Raw genomic sequence first — 17,962 nt, 5'->3', positions numbered from 1 at the left:
AGCTCTGGGCTCTCCACGTGTCTGAATATCAGCTTCAGTTCAGGGATTAACTGCAGTGCTCAGGAGCTAGTCTGAGTAGGCTGGGGTTGGACAGCAGGGCAGGAGCAGGTCCAGCTGCTCTGCTCCCCAAATCCAGGCAGCTCCCGAGGGGCTGAGCCAGGCAGTGAGTGGAGACAGCAGGCAGGAGATGTGTAATGGCTTTGTTAATGGGAACATACTTAATGGGACATATTTAATCAGGGCTTGCCCTGAACAACTTCTGCAGGCATTTAATAGTAGTAAAAAGGGGGGAGGTGAGAGGGCAACAGCACTGTCCTCTGTGATGGGGTGTGGGGTGAGTGTGGGAGAGACATTCACTGCTCTCACAAGGGCCTGGAAAAAGGTGAAATACAGCACGAGGGGCTGTGGCTGTGCTCTCTGTTGGGGCTGTGCTCTGGGATGGGCTGTGCTCTCTGTTGGGGCTGTGCTCTGGGATGGGTATGTACTCTGTGTTGGGGCTGTGCTCTGGGGTGGGCTGTGCTCTGGGATGGGCTGTGCTCTGGGATGGGGCTGTGCTCTGGGATGGGCTGTGCTGTGTGTTGGGGCTGTGCTCTGGGATGGGCTGTGCTCTGGGATGGGTATGTACTCTGTGTTGGGGCTGTGCTCTGGGATGGGCTGTGCTCTGGGATGGGGCTGTGCTCTGGGATGGGGCTGTGCTGTCTGTTGGGGCTGTGCTGTGTGTTGGGCTGTGCTCTGGGATGGGCTGTGCTCTGGGATGGGCTGTGCTGTGTGTTGGGGCTGTGCTGGTGGACACAGCCACGCTGTGGGACCACCCAGCCATGGCATCCATCAGCAGCGAGCTCTGCTGTGCCCATGGAGGGCTGGAGAAGTCCCACACACGCTGCCCCAAGCAAAGCAGAACAACAGCAGCACTTGCCAGCAACTAAGAGTTCCTTCTCCACGGGGGAGGGAGGGTTCCTGCGGCTGTTTTGCTTTAATAAGCTTTGGGGGGTTGATCTTTCCCGTAAGCCTGGCCCTGCCTCGCTGCTGATGGATGCAGTGCTTGAGCCTGCAGGTGCAGCGGGACCGAGTCATTAATCACCCCACAACAGAGGTCAGGCCTTGGGTGTTTGAGGGGTTTTTTTCCCCCTGAAAAATTGCAGTTCAGACCTGCATGTTCTGTTAAAGGGCACTGTGAAAAACAGGCTATGATGGTGACTTTTAAATGACTTAGGGAAGCTAAGGGCCAATACAGTTGTTTGACCTCAGACAGGTGCTCATGTCAGCTGGCTGTGAGGGAGGGCAACGTTCCTGTGCCTGACCCACTGGAATAAATCTGTTTTTTCAAGATTCATAACTTTTAATCAGACACTTCAGTTTGTATTCTGGCCATCTCTTAGATCCTGCCAGGATTTTGGGTGCCCTCCCTGCCCTGCTGCTCCCCACTGACCCTTCCTTTCACCAAGCTCCTATAGAAACCAAGCTCCCATCAGATCACTTGTGGGTTCCACTTTAAATCTCAGCTGCAGCCTGCTTTATCAGCTCCTGGAACCAGAGGATAATTCAGAACACCAGCTGAGTGTCAGGGCGTGGGGAGGTGTGGAGGAGAATCACCAGATCAGTTTCTTCTGGATTTTCTGCTCCTGCACAGCCACAAATTGAAACATCTGGTTCTATTTTCCACCTCATCTACATTCCCTTTCACTCATTATTTTCTGTGCTGCGGATTAATTCTCCCCTCACACCCTGTATTTCATTCCTGTGTTCCTGTGATGCTCTCCCCCTTCCTGGCACGTGCTCTCCCCCTCCCCAGTTAACCCATCCCGGGTTCCTCGGGGTGGTGGCAGTGCTGGGGACTGATCCTCACACCTCCTGCACCCACAGGCAGAGGTGGGAATAGGGGTGTCCAGGGCGGGCATCCCGGTGTGGAGCCCAGGGGGAGGTTCCCCCACGGGGGAGGTTCCCCCCGGCTGGTCGGGAGCCCTGGGCGGGCACAGCTTTGTCCAGGGGGCTGGGAATTGGCACATCTGCAAGGACTCACTTCACAGCCTGCTGAGACACCCCCAGGATTTGCAGCTTGGGGGTTCTCCCTGCAGGGACCTGGGTTCAAAGCTATGTGTGCCAGGGATGAGGGCTCAGCAGTCCCAGTTCCTCCTCCCCCTCCTCCTCCTCCTCCTGTGGAAAAGGCTGATGGGGCTGTGCCGGAGTCAGTGAACTGTAGTCGTGCTGCCGAGCAAAGTGTTGAAGCATTTCATGCCAAGTGTTGATACACTGTGCTCAGTATTGACTGGGGACCTTTTAGAAACATTCAGTATAACATAATAGACTAATTCATTAGCACCCCATGGGTCTCGTACTGGGGAAGCTGAAGCACAGGCATTGCAAGCTAGGAAAACATTGCCTTAAGGAATGACAGATTAAAATATCTTTCCCATGATATAACTGTTATTTCAGGAAAGTGGCATTAATTGTGATTGCTTATCTATTAATTTATTATAATTCCTCTTTTCCCACCTCCAGGCTGTACCTACACATGAAATGTACTCCAGGCTCAGCTGGGGCTGATTAATAGGAGGTTATCTGGGAAATGCTTAAAGCTGCCTGGAATAGATAATGGCAGCAGGGGTAATTAAAATGTCTTTTGCATTTGAAAAATAAATTTTGCAGTTTTTAAGGGTTAGTTTAGTCTGTTTCTTTCCTAAAGGCAAAAAGATAAATTGGATTTTCAAAATCACACAAAATTCAACAGTAGACTAGACAATAGCATCTTAAATGGAGACACAAGTGGCCCTGCCAGGAAAGCCAAATGCCTCCAGGAAACAGAGAGGAACTGGCCCGTGTTTAACAGAGGGGAGTTTATGTCAGGCTGAGTTCATCCTCTGCAAAATAAACCTGCAGGAATGAACTCTGGACCACAGCAGGCTGCTCCTGGCTCTGCAGGGAGATCTGGGAGGGCACACAGTGCTCATCCTCAGCTCCTGCTGAAAAAGGGTCCCACCAAACCCCGTGGGGGGGCTGCAGCCTGGCACACTCACTGTGCTCACCCCAGTGCAGCCTGGCACACTCACTGTGCTCACCCAGTGCAGCCTGGCACACTCACTGTGCTCACCCAGTGCCCAGGGAGCTCAGCCTGGCACACTCACTGTGCTCACCCAGTGCCCAGGGAGCTCAGCCTGGCACACTCACTGTGCTCACCCAGTGCAGCCTGGCACACTCACTGTGCTCACCCAGTGCAGCCTGGCACACTCACTGTGCTCACCCAGTGCAGCCTGGCACACTCACTGTGCTCACCCAGTGCCCAGGGAGCTCAGCCTGGCACACTCACTGTGCTCACCCAGTGCCCAGGGAGCTGCACCCAAACCAAAGGGACTGGGAGGGGAAATGAAACCAGAACCCACCCCTGTGCCAGCCAGAGCTACTCCATAGGAATGCCCTGTCCTGAAGGAGGGGAAGGAAGAACTGCCATCTCTCAGGTGATCTCCCTGCTCTCCCCCTCTGCAGGGTTCCCTTGCATTTCCCACCCCACTGCAGTGCCTGGACTGGACCCCCACCCCAGCCAGCAGGGAGGGTACGAGGTGTGTGCACAGACAGATACTTTACCAGGGTGGTGAAGATGAAGTGGTAGTACTCTGTCATCATTCCCATTGCCATGGCCTTGAGGAGAGGAGGGAAAGGAGGTTAGTGAAGTAGATACAAGAATATAACATCCCTTCCCCTTCAGTGCCCACCTGTGTCATGACTCTGCCTGTCCCTCCTCCATGGGCATGACAGTCAGATGCTAACTGAGTGCCTGGTTTAGAAATGGGGCTGTGAAGGCACAAGGATGAGGAGTGGGAACATCCCCCATCCCTCATCCCTCTGAAATCATGTCCCAGACCCGAGGGCCCCTGGCCAGCCCAGCTCGAGGCTCCTGCCAGCCCGGCACAGAGGATGCTCGTGCAGATTGCTGGGCTCTGCATAGCTGAGCACTGCAGAGAACAGGCTGTCCTGTGAGCTCTGCCAGAGCACAGGCGTGGGCTGAAGGGGCTGGATGACCACGGCCAGACCCTGCACAACACAGGGGGACACGTTTGAGTCTGGGAACAAGGTCACCTTGGAGCTGGTGGCTGGAGACTGGGAAGAGATTCCCATGGGTTTGCCTGGGATGCTGACTCTGTGAGCATGTTTTCTGGAGAAAACACATGCAAGAGCACTTTAAAATCCCCACTCATGGGAAAGTGACTTCAAGTCCCCGCCGGTAACATTTGCTTCCCTTGGATTTTGTTAAAATTACTGGGGCGGAATTTAGCTCCGAGGAAGGAAGTGACAGTCTGAGAAGAAGTGAGACATCAAAAAACAGGGAAAAGGAAAGGCTCTGGATTGTAAGCCTACATATTGTGACTCCAGCGTGTGATTTCACCCAGGTTTCCTGCTCTGGGAGTAGGTTTCAGAAGGTCTGGAGGCTGTTGCTGTGTGGCCACGTGCTGTCCTGTCCCGCTCCCCCCATCCCTGCCTGGCTGGTGGATCTGCTGGGCTGCATTGTAGCTCCCTCCCTGCTGCACACCCTGGTGCAAAGAGCTGGAGCAGGGAATGGGACCTCAGTATGGGAAGCATCAGTTAGAGATGGGAAAGCAATCAGGAGGAAAGCATGAAATTCCAGTTGGGGTCCATTTTGGATCATTTTGGATATAGGTGAGGAGCCCAGAGCTGCTGTAGGAAGGAGGCTCTGGCTCCCCAGCACTGGCAGCCCAGGGCAGGATGCATCTGGGTTTGGGGGGAAATGAATAAATGATCCTGCTGGTGGATAAGCCACAGGGTGGGAGCAGCAGCTCCTGTAGAGCTGCCAGGCCCAGCTGTGCCCTGCACAGGACAGAGCTGTGGGGAGCCTCAGAGTGCATGTGGAGTGATAACCAGGGACCAAACCCAAGGAAGGCTGGAGAACCTGGGGCAGGATGGGAAGGACTGACTCTCCAGGAGAGGGATGGCTTTGGCTTTGCCCAGTTTGTACTTTGGGGGTAAAAGTGCTGTTCCACAAGTGAACGAGGCACCTCTAGGTGTGCATTTCTTGATACAGGTAGGAAGGTGAGGAAAATATGAGGCTTATAAGCTTTCTAATCTTGAGCAGCTGTGAGTGACCTGCAGATCATGGTGCACTGCTGTGAGCCTGCCTGGTGCTGCACACCAGAGCAGACAGGTGTGCAGAGACTGCTCAGGCTGTGGTTTGGGTGTGTGCCCCTTCCCAGGCTCTGAAAATGCTTCACAGTATTTCCCTCAGTAAAAATAACCCTGTATAGTGTTGTTAAGCTGAAATGCGTGGCCTCAGGGCCTGACAAAAACCCAACACACACATAGAACCAGCCAGAAGGACTTAGAGAGACTTGTCTCCCCCTAGTCCCCCCTCTCCTCCATCTTCCTCACTCTGCACTCGCAGTGATGAGCAGAGCAGATGGCACAATAAACTATAATAAACTGCATAACAAGTGAGCAGCACCAAACACAGCCAGCACGGGAAAACACAGGCAGGAGACAATGAGCCCCTTCTATTGCTTTCCTTAATAATCCCTCCCAGGCTTTCCAAGTTCTCTGAGCACTTCCCTTCATTTTGCATCAAGCAGGCTGCAGGAGGAGGCACTTGCCTTGTGCTCTCTTTCTCAGCCCTTCAGGGGATTTATTTAATCTGTGTGGTGGTGTCGTGCTGGGCTGAGAGGAGCAACACTTCCAGTGGCTGGCTTTTACTATCTTTGTGAGAGTCTTTGCCTCGTATTGACCCCAAAATCCAAAGGCACTTGGGAATGAGGAGGAGCTGGGGTGAGCAGCAAGAATGCCAGTGGAGGATCTCGTGGAGAAAGAAAGGAGAGAGCCCAAATGAATGGAAAATCACTGACATCTGGCTTAAAGTCCAAGAATTGCAGACCGTGCTGGGGAAGGGCCAGAGGATGCTGCCCTCCCAGCTGGGCCTGGCTGGGAGAGCCACGAGTGCTGCTCTGGATGGAGGAGGCTGGGGCTGGGGCTGTGCAGCTGCAGAGAGTCACAGAATTGTCTGGCACCAGCCTGGGCTCAGCACCGTGTTCAGCACAGCCCTTTGTCCTCCTGCAGCCCTTGTTCATTCTTACCCACAGTCGCTTTTCGGTGCTTCCAGTTCGTCAGTGCAAACCCCATGTTCTGTGGGAACCCACCAGTATCCTTGAAGGATGGACACGGAGCAGCTTTTAGTGTGGCTGTGGATGGGGCCAAGGGGAAGCTGCACCCCAGTGGGGCCACCCCACACCCAGGGGCTCCTCGGTGGCCCCTCCTGCCCGTCCCCGTGGCCCCCTCCCTCACCTGCTTGAGGATCTGAGCCGCCATCAGGTGGCTGCAGTCGAAGATGATGCGGAACTCCCGGCCCCGCTTCATCTCCTTGAGCAGCGGCCGCGCGTCGTCCGTGTCCAGCGGGAGCTGCCGGATCTTCAGGCGGATGTTGTAGCGGGACGGGGCCATGATGAGCTCCTGCAGCCGGATGAGGCCTTGGCACCACAGAGACAAACCCACAGCGTTACAGGCCTGCCCTCCCCGGGGCCGGGCACAGCAGCTCCGTGCTTCCCTGTTCCCTGCAGCAGCTCAGTGACTCCCTGTTCCCTGCAGCAGCTCCGTGATTCCCTGTTCCCTGCAGCAGCTCCGTGACTCCCTGTTCCCTGCAGCAGCTCAGTGACTCCCTGTTCCCTGCAGCAGCTCAGTAATTCCCTGTTCCCTGCAGCAGCTCCGTGATTCCCTGTTCCCTATGGAATGAGCTCAGGACCTGCCTCCCTCCCTCCCTCCAGTGGCCTTTGCTGGAGGGTGTCACAGCCAGGGTGTCACGGGTCAATCATGAACCCCCAGATATCTCCAGAGCAGCTGTTCTACCACCCAGTGGCTTCTCCTGCTGGTTCCCTGCTGCCCTGCACCAGGAGGGCTGGGCAGGTCCCTGCATTAGGCAGGAAGAGAATAGCAGGCCAGTCCTAACCTTTGACACCTCTGGGATCATGGCAAATTTTCTTCAGCAAATGTGCCCTTGAGAAAGGACAGGATGTGATAATCAGCTACACAACAAATTAAAATCTGCATGTTTACCATGCACAGCAGCCAAAGGGAAAAACGGGCATGGGCTTGGATTTATGAGTCGTGTAGATTGTAACGGTCACTTAATCACAACTCGTAACTTCCTACTGCCCTCAATTCATTTCTGTTTCCTGCACTAGGCACAAAGTCATGCTGGATGCATGAGCAGAGCAGGAATAGTTGGAATCTGGTGTTGCAAGGAGAATTTCAGCAGATGCCTATTGCAAGGGGGGAGAGAGCAGCGTGTCCCTCTGCATAGCACAAGAAACACATTAGAATGTGCCACGAAGGGAACATACTGTGACCCACATTTGCAAAACAGGAATGTCAAACTGTGTTCTCATCAGCCCTCCCCTAAAGAAACCATTTGGTTTAGTGGAATTAGGTTGGACAGGCTATCCAATGTGGCTTTTGTTTTTGGGAGTCTATCTCTAGTGCTGGGCAGTGCTTTGCTTTGTTTAACCATCAACAGCTTCCCTTACGTGACGAAACTTTGTCAGCTCTGTGTTACAGAATTAGCCAGAAAACAAAAAGCTTTCCAGAGCTGCTTTTGCTTTGGCTGGGAACTGCCCCCTCCATGGCAGCCACGGCCGGGCTTTGCTGGTGCAGAGGGGAGCTGTGGTGCCCAAGGAGCTGGGCTGAGCTGCCCATGGCAGTGCCAGTGAACCCCTCCAGCTCTGGGGCCGGGAGTCCCCCATCCACTGAGAGCTTTGGGAGTTAAATGCTTAGAAAGATCCCAGGGGCTCCCACGACTCCTGGGAACCCATCACTGCACAGGGGGTCATTTGGCCCCTGGAAAGGCTCATTGGAGAGGCTCCCAAAGGGACCCACGACAGAAAATCTCCAGGATTCCTCCTTTAGGCCCCTCCTTTCCCTTTCCCTACCTGTGCTGTCGTCGTACACCACCGTGGCTGACCTCCACTTCAGGTACTGCACCAGGTCCAGGATGGCGTGGCTCAGGGAGGCATAGTCGGGGTACAGGTTGACATAGAAAGTGTCCTTGTTATCCAGAGGGTGGTGCTTCCATCGGAGCTGTATGTGGGGCACTTCCAGGGCGTTGCAGATGGACTGGACAGCGTTGGTGCAGGAGCCTTGGGAAGGTCCAAATATTGCCACGACCCCCAGGGCGAGCTGGTCACAGGCTGGTGGAGGGAGGGAGGGATGTCAGACATGGGGCAGCACTGGGCACAGACAGCTGTGCCTGCCCTGGGCAGGGGACAGTGGGTGAACAGGCACTCCTGGGCTTTAACAGCTCTGACATTGGGTAATTACAGCAGCGATGAGCCAGAGAGAGAGGAGGGGTTATGGCAGGTGGGGTCTGCACCCGTGGGTAGAGTCACAGAGCAGTGCCAGGCAGAGCTCTGAGGGAACCTCCACCACAAAACCAGCTGAAAAGGGGGTCACTGGGCTGGGTGGGAGCATCCCAGTGATGTCCCTGTGACAGCCTCAGGCTCAGGCAGCAGGTTTCCTTTCTCCCAAACCAGAATCAAACTCCATGAACCCTCAGGTCACCAGTCCCCCAGCCCTTGCTGTGCAGTCCCATTTCTTCCCTCCCCCTCAGTAATTCAAGTGGCTGTTTTTATCCAGTAATCAAAACTGACTGTTAGTAAGAGAGCAGAATATCCACACCATGGATGTGAACACTGCCAGGGATACAGTGACACAAACACAGGCCTGGCCTCCAGACCTTCTCTCAGGATTAGAGCAAACGCTGTGAAAGGAGTTTTGTGAGCTTTGCAGAGGGAAGAAAAAGTACTTGTTCCCCTTGTATTAAAAGGCCTGTGGAAGGTCAGCTCCAGGAGGAGTTCTCACCCAGATCTCTGGTGAGAGCAAGGCAGAACGAGCTGCTGGGTCTCTGGTGAAACCAGACCTTTCTTGTGCTGAATAAATGGCCACAAAGCTGCTCAGAAGTTTGCTCTGCTCTTACCTTTCTTAGTTGCTTCAAAGCTGTCGTGGAAGTGTATCCTCTGGATGTCATAGGTTAGGGTTGTGTTAGGCAACAAAGTTCTGTTCCTGTTAATAATGTTGGCGGAGAATCGGAAGGCTTGTTCCTCAGCACTCATCACCTGGGTGTTGGGGCCATCCGCGTACTCAAAGATTCCTCCTGCAAGACAAAAACCCACCTTTGAGCCACGTAAAGTTTGATTCAGGATCTTAAGCAGCAAGGGCGAGAAAACTCTGGGAACATTTGCAGGTGGAGCAGGGCTTGCTCCTCGTCCTGTCCTGGACTGAAATGAAGCCATGGAGACACTGGGGTTTTTCGTTATATGTGAGAGTGTTCAGGGTGGCAGCTTTGGGGGGCAATGGGAGGCAATTTAGAGTCTTGGAATATTTTTGTGAGACAGACGAGTGGGTTCCCATAAAAGATGAGGAGCAGAGTTTGGGAAGTGCAGACAGGCTTATTGCCCAGCTGCAGGGCTGCTCCGGGGCTGTGCTGAGGGATGGCTGGGCACAAAGCTGGCACTGCCCTCCCCTTGCACTGCTCCTGCCTCATCACCCACCTCCTCCTGGCACGGGAGGCAGGTGGGGCAGTGCTGCCCATGGAGATTTTTAGTGCTGTTCTCAGTGCCCTTCTCCTCTTTTACTGCCCCTCATGTTTAGTTCTCCAAGTTCTTAATTCCGACCGGCAGAGATTTGCTGCCCTGCAGCCTCTGCTCAGCACTGCACGGCCCGGGCACAGCTCTGCCCTGTTCAAAGCTGTTCATGCCATCACACCTCCCCAGGGGCAGCGAGCTCATGGCACAGCATCGCTGGCTTGCCTGGCTCTGTGAGTCCTGCCCTCAGTTCCCACTGACAGCCACTCTAATGGCAGTGACTGGGTGCAGGGTGGGTTGTGTAACGGCGTGTCCTTGGCTCTGGGACGTGGGATCCGTCCCACACCCCTCGCAGGACCCAAACCTTGTTCTGTCTTACTAAAAAGTAAACCAAAATATTTAATGGATGAGCGAGATAAGCAAGTACAATTGGTAACAGATGGTCTCGGGGTTCATTAGCAGAAGGAAAATCTTCCTCTTCAATTTAAGGTAGTCCTCAAATGTTTTGTGGTAGACAGCAGATGTCTGCTCAGCCCTGCTGGCTTTCAGGCAACAGCATTAATCCTTCTTCAGGAGCCGAGCACGTTCTCGGGGGGTTTGTGGCAGTTTGGTGCTGGCCAGGAGTGCCAGTTTGGCCAGAGCCAAGCTGACATCTCTGCTGCCAGCTGTGCCCTGGGCATCCTCCTGGGAGCCCGAGCGGAGCACGAGACTCAGGTGGAGGTTTCACAGCCAGGGAGCTCCAAAGGCCTCTGACTTTCTGCTCCCCTTGATCGTGACAAGTCCCTTCTCTCCTCTTCCTCTGCAGGCTTTGTGTGTCCCTGTCCCCAGGTGTGAAGGGAGTGTGGGCATTAATTTACATTCATAAACGCCCAGAAAAGTTTGAGCTGTTCCCTGCACGTCTCTGCTAGAAAAAAATACTGAACTCGTTGCTAATTTTGGTAGTGGGGGAAAGAATAAAGAAAAGGAGGCTGAGTGTTGGTTCTGGAGATTCATTCAGTCCCCCGCGATTTTCAGCCCATCGCTCAGGACCAGGTTTTCATCCAGAATGCCAGGCAGTGTGGGCAAGAGCACAGCAGAATTGTCCATGTGCCTCATTCTCACTGCACCATGACAAAACATTTGAGTTTTCACTAGAGCAAAGACAATTATTCATCCACATCAAGGTCTGGACGTGCTGGAAGCTCAGTTTAAGTTTCTTAGCGCAGAGAAAGTTGACACACAGCATTACAGCAGAAACAATAACCAAACCTAAAGGGAGTGTGAGATTCATCCCCATCTTTCTGCTCAAAGTTGCACTGTCCAGGCCATTTTAGGAGGGGATTTTTTGTTCTGTAGCGTCGTCCTGAAGTGATAACTGGGTTCATGTTACATTGATTATCCACTAGCTGGCCTTAGGCTTTCTCCCAGCCCAGCACTTTCAGGGTTGCATTGGAGCATGTCTTATTATGAGAGAATATGGAAGGGCTGGGTATGTGGATTATGGGTGTTTGATTCCAAATAAATTCCCGTTCCAGACAGCCAACTGGATATAATAGGCTTTTTGACAGGAAAGAATTTTCTGTGCAGCCACCCAGTACCTTGAATTCAGTGCCAGGCAGGCAGAGAGCACAGGCAGCAGTGATGCATTTTGGGTTCCACTGCTGGCAACACACCGGGAATACACTGGGACATTGGGAATGTCCCACAGGTCCTGGGTGCTGAGCACAGCCTGCTCTTTGCTCAGAGCCTGGGGCACACAGGAGTGCCTGCTGTCAGATCCCCATCCCATGGGATCCTGAGATCCTGCTCAGAGCCTGGGGCACACAGGAGTGCCTGCTGTCAGATCCCCATCCCGTGGGATCCTGAGATCCTGCTCAGAGCCTGGGGCACACAGGAGTGCCTGCTGTCAGATCCCCATCCCATGGGATCCCCAGATCCTGCTCAGAGCCTGGGGCACACAGGAGTGCCTGCTGTCAGATCCCCATCCCATGGGATCCCCAGATCCTGCTCAGAGCCTGGGGCACACAGGAGTGCCTGCTGTCAGATCCCCATCCCATGGGATCCCCAGATCCCACCCTCCCGTGCCTCCTTCAGGGACATTCATTCCCATCGTTATTTAAAGGGCCTAATAACTGGCTTGAGACAGCTGATTAATGCATAATCTTCATCGTGATTACACAGCATTACTGGCATTAATTTGCAAAGCCAGCTAATTATGAAAATAATGGTTGCAGTTCTTCCATTTGAGCAAAATGGAGACTATTGGCTCGTGCCACTGAGAGCACGAGGGGTGTGACATCAGCTGCTGATGGCTGGGCAGGGGGACCCCAGGGGTCCTCTGCAACCCTCAGCAGCAGAGGGGGAGCCGTGCAGGGCTGGGCACTTTGCTGCTTGGGGCTGGACACAGCCGTGGTCAGTCCACAGCGAGGGATCCAGCAGGTCTGAGCAGGAGCCTCACCCACTCCACTCTCATGGACGAGAGTCAGAGGGTGGGAAAAGTCCACAGCAAAACAGTCTCACTTCTATCAACTGCCTAACAACAAATTCCACCTGAGACAGTAAAACTAAAGGTCTCTTAGTGTTGCTGTCTCTCTCTGAACCATTCCTGCCTCTGCCCTATTTTTGAAGCTAATTCCAGTGTCTTGGAGATCTCTGGATGCTGCTCCCTGGTGCCAGTGGCCTTTCCCAGTACTGCCTGGCTGTGCAGGTCCCAGCTTCCCATTCCTTCTTTCTGTCCCTCCTGTGGCTTGGCAGAGAGATGAAGGACAGCCCTGACGAGGTCTGTCACGCCTGGTGACATCCTCCTGAGGCTCAGGAGAGGATTTGCTGCCTGACTGATCCAGGAAGGGACCGTGCTGTTCCCTGACCAGCCCATGGACTCCCCACTGCAGTGCCAGGTGTTGTTCAACACACGCTGAGGTTTCGTAATTCAGGTTGAATTGGTTTGCATAGATGTTTTTCCCTGGAAACCTTCTCTTCATGCCTTGTTTGTAGAGCATTTGGTGCAGAGGCACCTGGGACTGGGACTCAGCCTTGTAGAGGTGCCTCACACGAGCTGTTGATGACAAGGCTCAAAGGCTTTCGACCCTCATCACTTACTTTTATATATTTTTTTGATGGAGTCATCCATTATTATATCTGACTTCTTGGATTTTAAAATCAATCCCAGGCAGGTTAAATAATTATTCAGTTGTCTTTTACTCTTAAAGCAGACTAATTGCTCTCCAGAGAGCGTCAGCCAGCGTATGGGAAAACACACTAATTAGAATCAACTTATGTCAGACTATTTCATGTTCTTTTATTTGATGACCCCACTGTTGCTTCTGAGGTGGGGAGTTTTCAGAGTTGGAAATGAGATTCCAGGGCAAATGCCTGAAGCTCCCCTCTGGGTCTAGAGCAGAGAGCAGGGCTGGGGAAGGAGCCTGGCCTGGTGCAAGGACAGATTTGGTCACAAAGCACAGAGGGTCTCACTCAGAGGAGCAGAACTCGAGCCTCTCCTCAGGGTAAAATCTGGATCCCAGGGAACACCCAAAATCCCACTGGTGCCAGTCAGAACACACCCAAGTCTGCCTGCAGCCAGCAAAGCTGCTCCACGCTCCTCCATCCCCAGGGATGGTGCTGGAAGACCTTGGGAAAGGCCCCAGGACGGAGCCAGAAAGAGGGCTGGGAACCCTTTTCCTCTGCTCCAGCTGATCCTGGGCTGTGGCTGTGCAGGCTCAGTGCCAGCACAGTTATTTTTAGCTTTGTCAAGAGCTAAGTCAAGAAAGTCAAAGTATTTTAGGTTTTCACTTTCTCCCCCTTCCCCTTTTTACCAAAACAAACAGCTTCATTCTCAGAAAGAAAATTCCAACAGCCCTCAGCGTGTGGTGTGATCTCTTATCTTCTTCTCCTTATAAAATCACGGAGTTATTTAGCTTTGAAGAACAACTATTTCTGATAACACTTTTCTCTCCCCCGCTGACAGTGTTGTTCACACATTTAGACAGCTCTGACAGCCTCTTTCCTTGTGACATCCGGGAAGAATTACCTGGTTTGAGACAGCTCTTGCCGAGGATGGAGCTCCTCGGGGACACGGGAGCTCCTGCTCCCTCTCCCACCCTCCTGTGCCCAGAGCTGCATTTTCTGGGGTTTTTTTCCTTTTTTTCTCTGAGGTTATAAAATGTTTTTCCTGTTGAGCATCAGGGTTTGCCAGTTGGGGCATGGATTTGTCCCCTTCTGAGGACAAACGGGCCAGTCAGGGCAGGTGCACAGAATTCAGAGCCCGTTCCTGCAGGCTGCCACTTGGCAGGTCCCCGAGGCTGGAGAGTCCTTTCTCACAGACCTGCCCCCCCAGGAACACTTGGAGACCTGATGCTGCTGCTTGGCTGAGCAGTCCAGTGAAGAGAATCTCCCTGCCCTGGTCCAGCTCCCCCAGGGCTGGGGTTAATGCCAACAGAGAGATGAGAGAACTCTGCTGGGAAGTGAAAGAAGGTTCCCTGGAGCAGGAGGCTGTGGCTGGGAATGGGGCTACACAGGGCCTGCCTGTCCTGTGGGACTGTGGCAGTCTCAGGTGCAATAATAAGGATGCAGTGAGAGCAGCAGAATCCAGAAGGCAATAAATATCACAAAAAGAAGGGGCAAAGTGATGACAGATTTATTCACACAAAATCTCCCCTTGCACCTTCCCCCAAGGAGCTGCTGCTGTGAAATGCTCCATGAACTCCTGCAGCTGGAGGGGACCCCCGGGTCTGGTGTCAGCTGGTGCTTCCCAAACAGAAACAAACCCATCCTATAAACTGAGGAGGGAATATATCCTATGAACTGAGGCAGTGCCAGGAACGTGGGGGCTCCCACCCTTCTGGAGCCCTTGTCACTCGTGGGAAGCCCTTCAGCTGAAGGGGCACAGCAGATCCCCCAGCCCAGCTCTCCACAGGCTCCCATGGAGCTGCAGTGTCAGATGGCAGCGGCCCGGGATGTGCCCTGGGGCAGGACCACGGAGCTGCTCATGCCAGGGCAGTGAGCAGAACTTGCAAACTGATTGAAACAAACCTTCTGGGAAGGAGCTGAAAATAATTCTGAGGTCTGTCAGTGCATTCCTGGGTTTGACAGAGCGGCAGGATCTGAGTCCCCGTCCCCTCCAAGTGCTGCTGATCATGCACCGGCCCTGTCACTTCAGCGCGGCGCTGCCTGATGTGATGCAGCACAGCCATGGAGCCAAAGCAATTTCAGGCTTCATCAGCACACATCACGCAGGAGAGCCCTGGCCCTGCCCACGGAGCTGCTCACTCTGGATGCTGATTGCTAAAACCCCAGGAGCAGGATGTGCCTGGAGCACAGGGAGAGGATTAACCGGTGTGTCTGGGTCGCTCACGTGCTGCCCGTGCTCACTGCACATCCTTTTGTAGGAACTGAAGAGGCTCTGGCCTGTCCCTGAGCACAGGGTGCTGCTCCCACCCTGGCAGCGTCCCTGGCTCTCAGGTCCAAGGCATTTGCAGGTGGATTTTCGTGCTGCCCCCATGGGCTGACGGAGCCCACGATGTCCCTGCCCACCGAGGAGCTTCCCCGTGTCCACGATGGAGCCAAGTGGGGACTCAGCACAGCCCTTCTGGGCTCCAGTGCTGGAGGCTCCTGAACTCCCTGGCATTCCTGACTGGATTCACCCCCAACACCCTTTGGGAGAGGCAGGACGAGGGGAGGGCAGCTTGAATCCCCCAGGAGCTCAGAGGAGGGACAGGCACAGTGGGGTGACCTGTCCCTGAGGTGTTGGGAGTTCCCTGTCCCCCCAACACCCCAAAGAGGAACAGGAACATTTCAGTGCAGCTGCTGTGAACCTGCAGCACAGGATTTAACATGAGTGGGGAGGGTCCTGCTGTTACCTCCCCACCCACAGCCCACCCTGTTCGCTCTGGGGTGTCCTGGGGATCCCTCAGTGGCTGGTGGAGGAGCCAAGGGAATGAGCCACATTCCCAGGGCCTCTGATTCCACCACATGGTGCAGCAGGAGGAAGAGCCAGGTACTTGCTGAGTAATGCCAAGAAAATGAATTCAAGCAGAAAATCAGATCCACAGAGCGTGAGCGTGTCCCACAGGGAGGGATTTCCCGGCTGCCAGGGCACAAATCCCATCCCAGCAGGTCCATCCATTCCCAGGAGACGGTGTCTCCCTCTTTTCTGAATTGTTATTGAATATGCAAAATCCTATTTCATTTGCTCTGAATTAGGCACTTCATGTCACAGAGGGTGACATCCTTCTCCTGTGTGTAAGCTGCTTAACAGATGAGTAGTCAAGTGGCAAAGAAATACATTATTAAAGCTTCTGGTTAAATTACTGATTAAAAACACTGGAGCTAAAATGTATGTATCAGCACTTTACTGGCACTAAATGAGGAATTAATGGAACATGGCAGGTTGTGTTTTTAATGAACAGCAGATAGGGCAGGTCTGGAAAGGTCTGTCCCTGCTCACAGGGATGACCCACTGCATCCTGGGCCGGGCCGGTCGCGGCCCCGCTCTGGTCCCCACGGGCCAGGCACGGCCAGGGCACGGCAGAGAGGGCTGGGGCTGCTGGAAACAAACTTCTCCTCACTGCAAACCCTCCCCCTGTGGCCTAGTTGGCAGCATTTCCCCTGCCACGCTTTGAACAAGCTGTTGTGGTGCTGCACTTTGCCATCTGAGGAGCAGCGTCACCCGGCCACGGGCGCGGATCAAAGCGCTAATCGCAGATCAAAAGCCTTCCGTGGTGCTACAGCAGAGATAAATTAAGTTAGCAACAGATTTCTTAATGATATTTAAATTTGTAATTTGCATAATACATGATTAAAATGAAATGGGCTTGCTTTTTTTTTTTTTTTAAGCTGGCTCAATTAATTGAAAAAAAAAAAGAGAGGAGGCGGCATCATAATCTCATAGGGACAGATTCCCATCAGGGTAAAGGCAAGGAAAATGCCACGAAACTGCACAGTAAATGCAGATCTCCCCAAGTGACCCAGGAGCTGCAGCCTGAGAGCTCCCTGAGGGGCTGATCTCCCAGTGCCACCCAGTGCCACCATCCCCTCAGCGCTGGCTGGGAAAGGCTTCCACAGGCTCTGCAGGTTTGCTCACAGGGCTTTATTGCTCTGCAAAAGGGAGATCCTGACCAGTTTGGGACTCCCCTGCCCATCCAAGCAGGTGAATGCTCTTCCCAGTTCTCCCACTGCAAACCAGGTCCAACTGGTTCACTTGTGAAAATTCACTGCAAACTGAATACGGGTTTTGGAAACCAAAACCACTCTTTTGAGGAAAAAGAATTACCTTCCCAGTTAAAGTGGAATTTGCAAATCTCTGGGCTCTGCACTGAGGGAGCCCGCTGGCCATGCACAAACCCACCAAACTGAATTAAAATGCCAATTATTGCATGTTAATTAAATTCTTCTCAAATATTCATTGCTAAGCTCCAGCTAAGAAATGTTAATACCCACCTGGCATGTAGCATATAATATTAGACTTAAGAAATCTACATTAAATCTCATTCTCCATCCACAGAGTAACCAAACACCAGCAGTCTCTCACTCTTGCATTGGTGCCTCCAAGAACCAGGGCCTTGATTAAGATGATGCACTGAATGGCAAACACAGTTCTGCAAATATTATGACATGTTGTTTGTCATCTGCCCTAAATATTTAACAGTTCAGTTTTACAAGGGGTTTGTGCCACATGCTGAGTATTTGGTCCTGCTAGATGTTGAATTTGACTGATGGAGTGGATTCCATTCAGGAGCTGAGAGTCCCAAAGCCTTGTCAGGGTCTTTGCTGTTGGCATCTTCTGTTTGAAAGAAAGCAGAGAGGGGGGAAAAAGCCCACAGAGTGCTCTGGGAAAATTGTTTCTGCTTAATCCCATCCACTCTCCACAGAAAACCCTTTCTGTAGGAAGAGATCAAAGGTCTGTAATAGATTTCAGCAGGTCTCCAGGAGCTGTGGGATGCAGAGGGAGCACAGGGCTCCTGTGGGATTGACCTGCCTGTGCTGCTGGCAACCCAAGGTGCAGTTGGGAGATTCAGAGATGCATTTTAGCCTCTTATCTTCCTATTTTAATGTTGTTAAGCAGAGGGAAAACCAGACTTTGCCAGGTTGTGGTGCTTGCTGGGCACAGGAGGTGAGGGGGAGCATGGAGGGGCTGCACTGGGACCTGTGAGGGGAAAGAGAAGCTCAGGATTTTTTAGAAATTCCTTCACAATTTACCTCGACTGCAGTCTTTTGTGGTGGGAAAGGTCTGCCTGGGGTGGGTGTTTTGTAAAACCGTGATTGATGTTCAATATTTTTTATGAATGGTTATTATTCCCCTCTTCCCCCCTCCCCATTTCTTAATTTTCAGTTCTGAATGCCCAGGGTAATTACAGCTGAGAGATTTGCTGGCTTAAAAGCAGCACTTTATTCCAGGGAATGAAAGAAAAAAAGGGAATGAC

At 52.9% G+C, this 17,962-nt stretch overlaps 1 protein-coding gene across 2 annotated transcripts in view; it reads right to left on the bottom strand.

Annotated features, from left to right (window-relative positions):
- GRIK3 (glutamate ionotropic receptor kainate type subunit 3) overlaps nucleotides 1-17,962 on the bottom strand; it is a 91,928-nt gene that overhangs the window by 35,898 nt on the left and 38,068 nt on the right. For both annotated transcript variants that reach the window (XM_064635504.1, XM_064635505.1), the window contains exons 2-5: nucleotides 8,960-9,136; nucleotides 7,917-8,174; nucleotides 6,280-6,461; nucleotides 3,580-3,633 (exon numbers count right to left, since the gene is read on the bottom strand). In XM_064635504.1, coding sequence (XP_064491574.1) covers nucleotides 3,580-3,633; nucleotides 6,280-6,461; nucleotides 7,917-8,174; nucleotides 8,960-9,136 — 671 coding nt within the window. The remainder of the gene's footprint in view (nucleotides 1-3,579; nucleotides 3,634-6,279; nucleotides 6,462-7,916; nucleotides 8,175-8,959; nucleotides 9,137-17,962) is intronic.

The sequence above is a fragment of the Pseudopipra pipra genome, chromosome 24 (genome assembly GCF_036250125.1).
Source record: "Pseudopipra pipra isolate bDixPip1 chromosome 24, bDixPip1.hap1, whole genome shotgun sequence".
NCBI lineage: Eukaryota > Metazoa > Chordata > Aves > Passeriformes > Pipridae > Pseudopipra > Pseudopipra pipra.
Note: the sequence above shows the minus strand (reverse complement) of the source record. Positions and strands in the feature narration are given on the sequence as shown.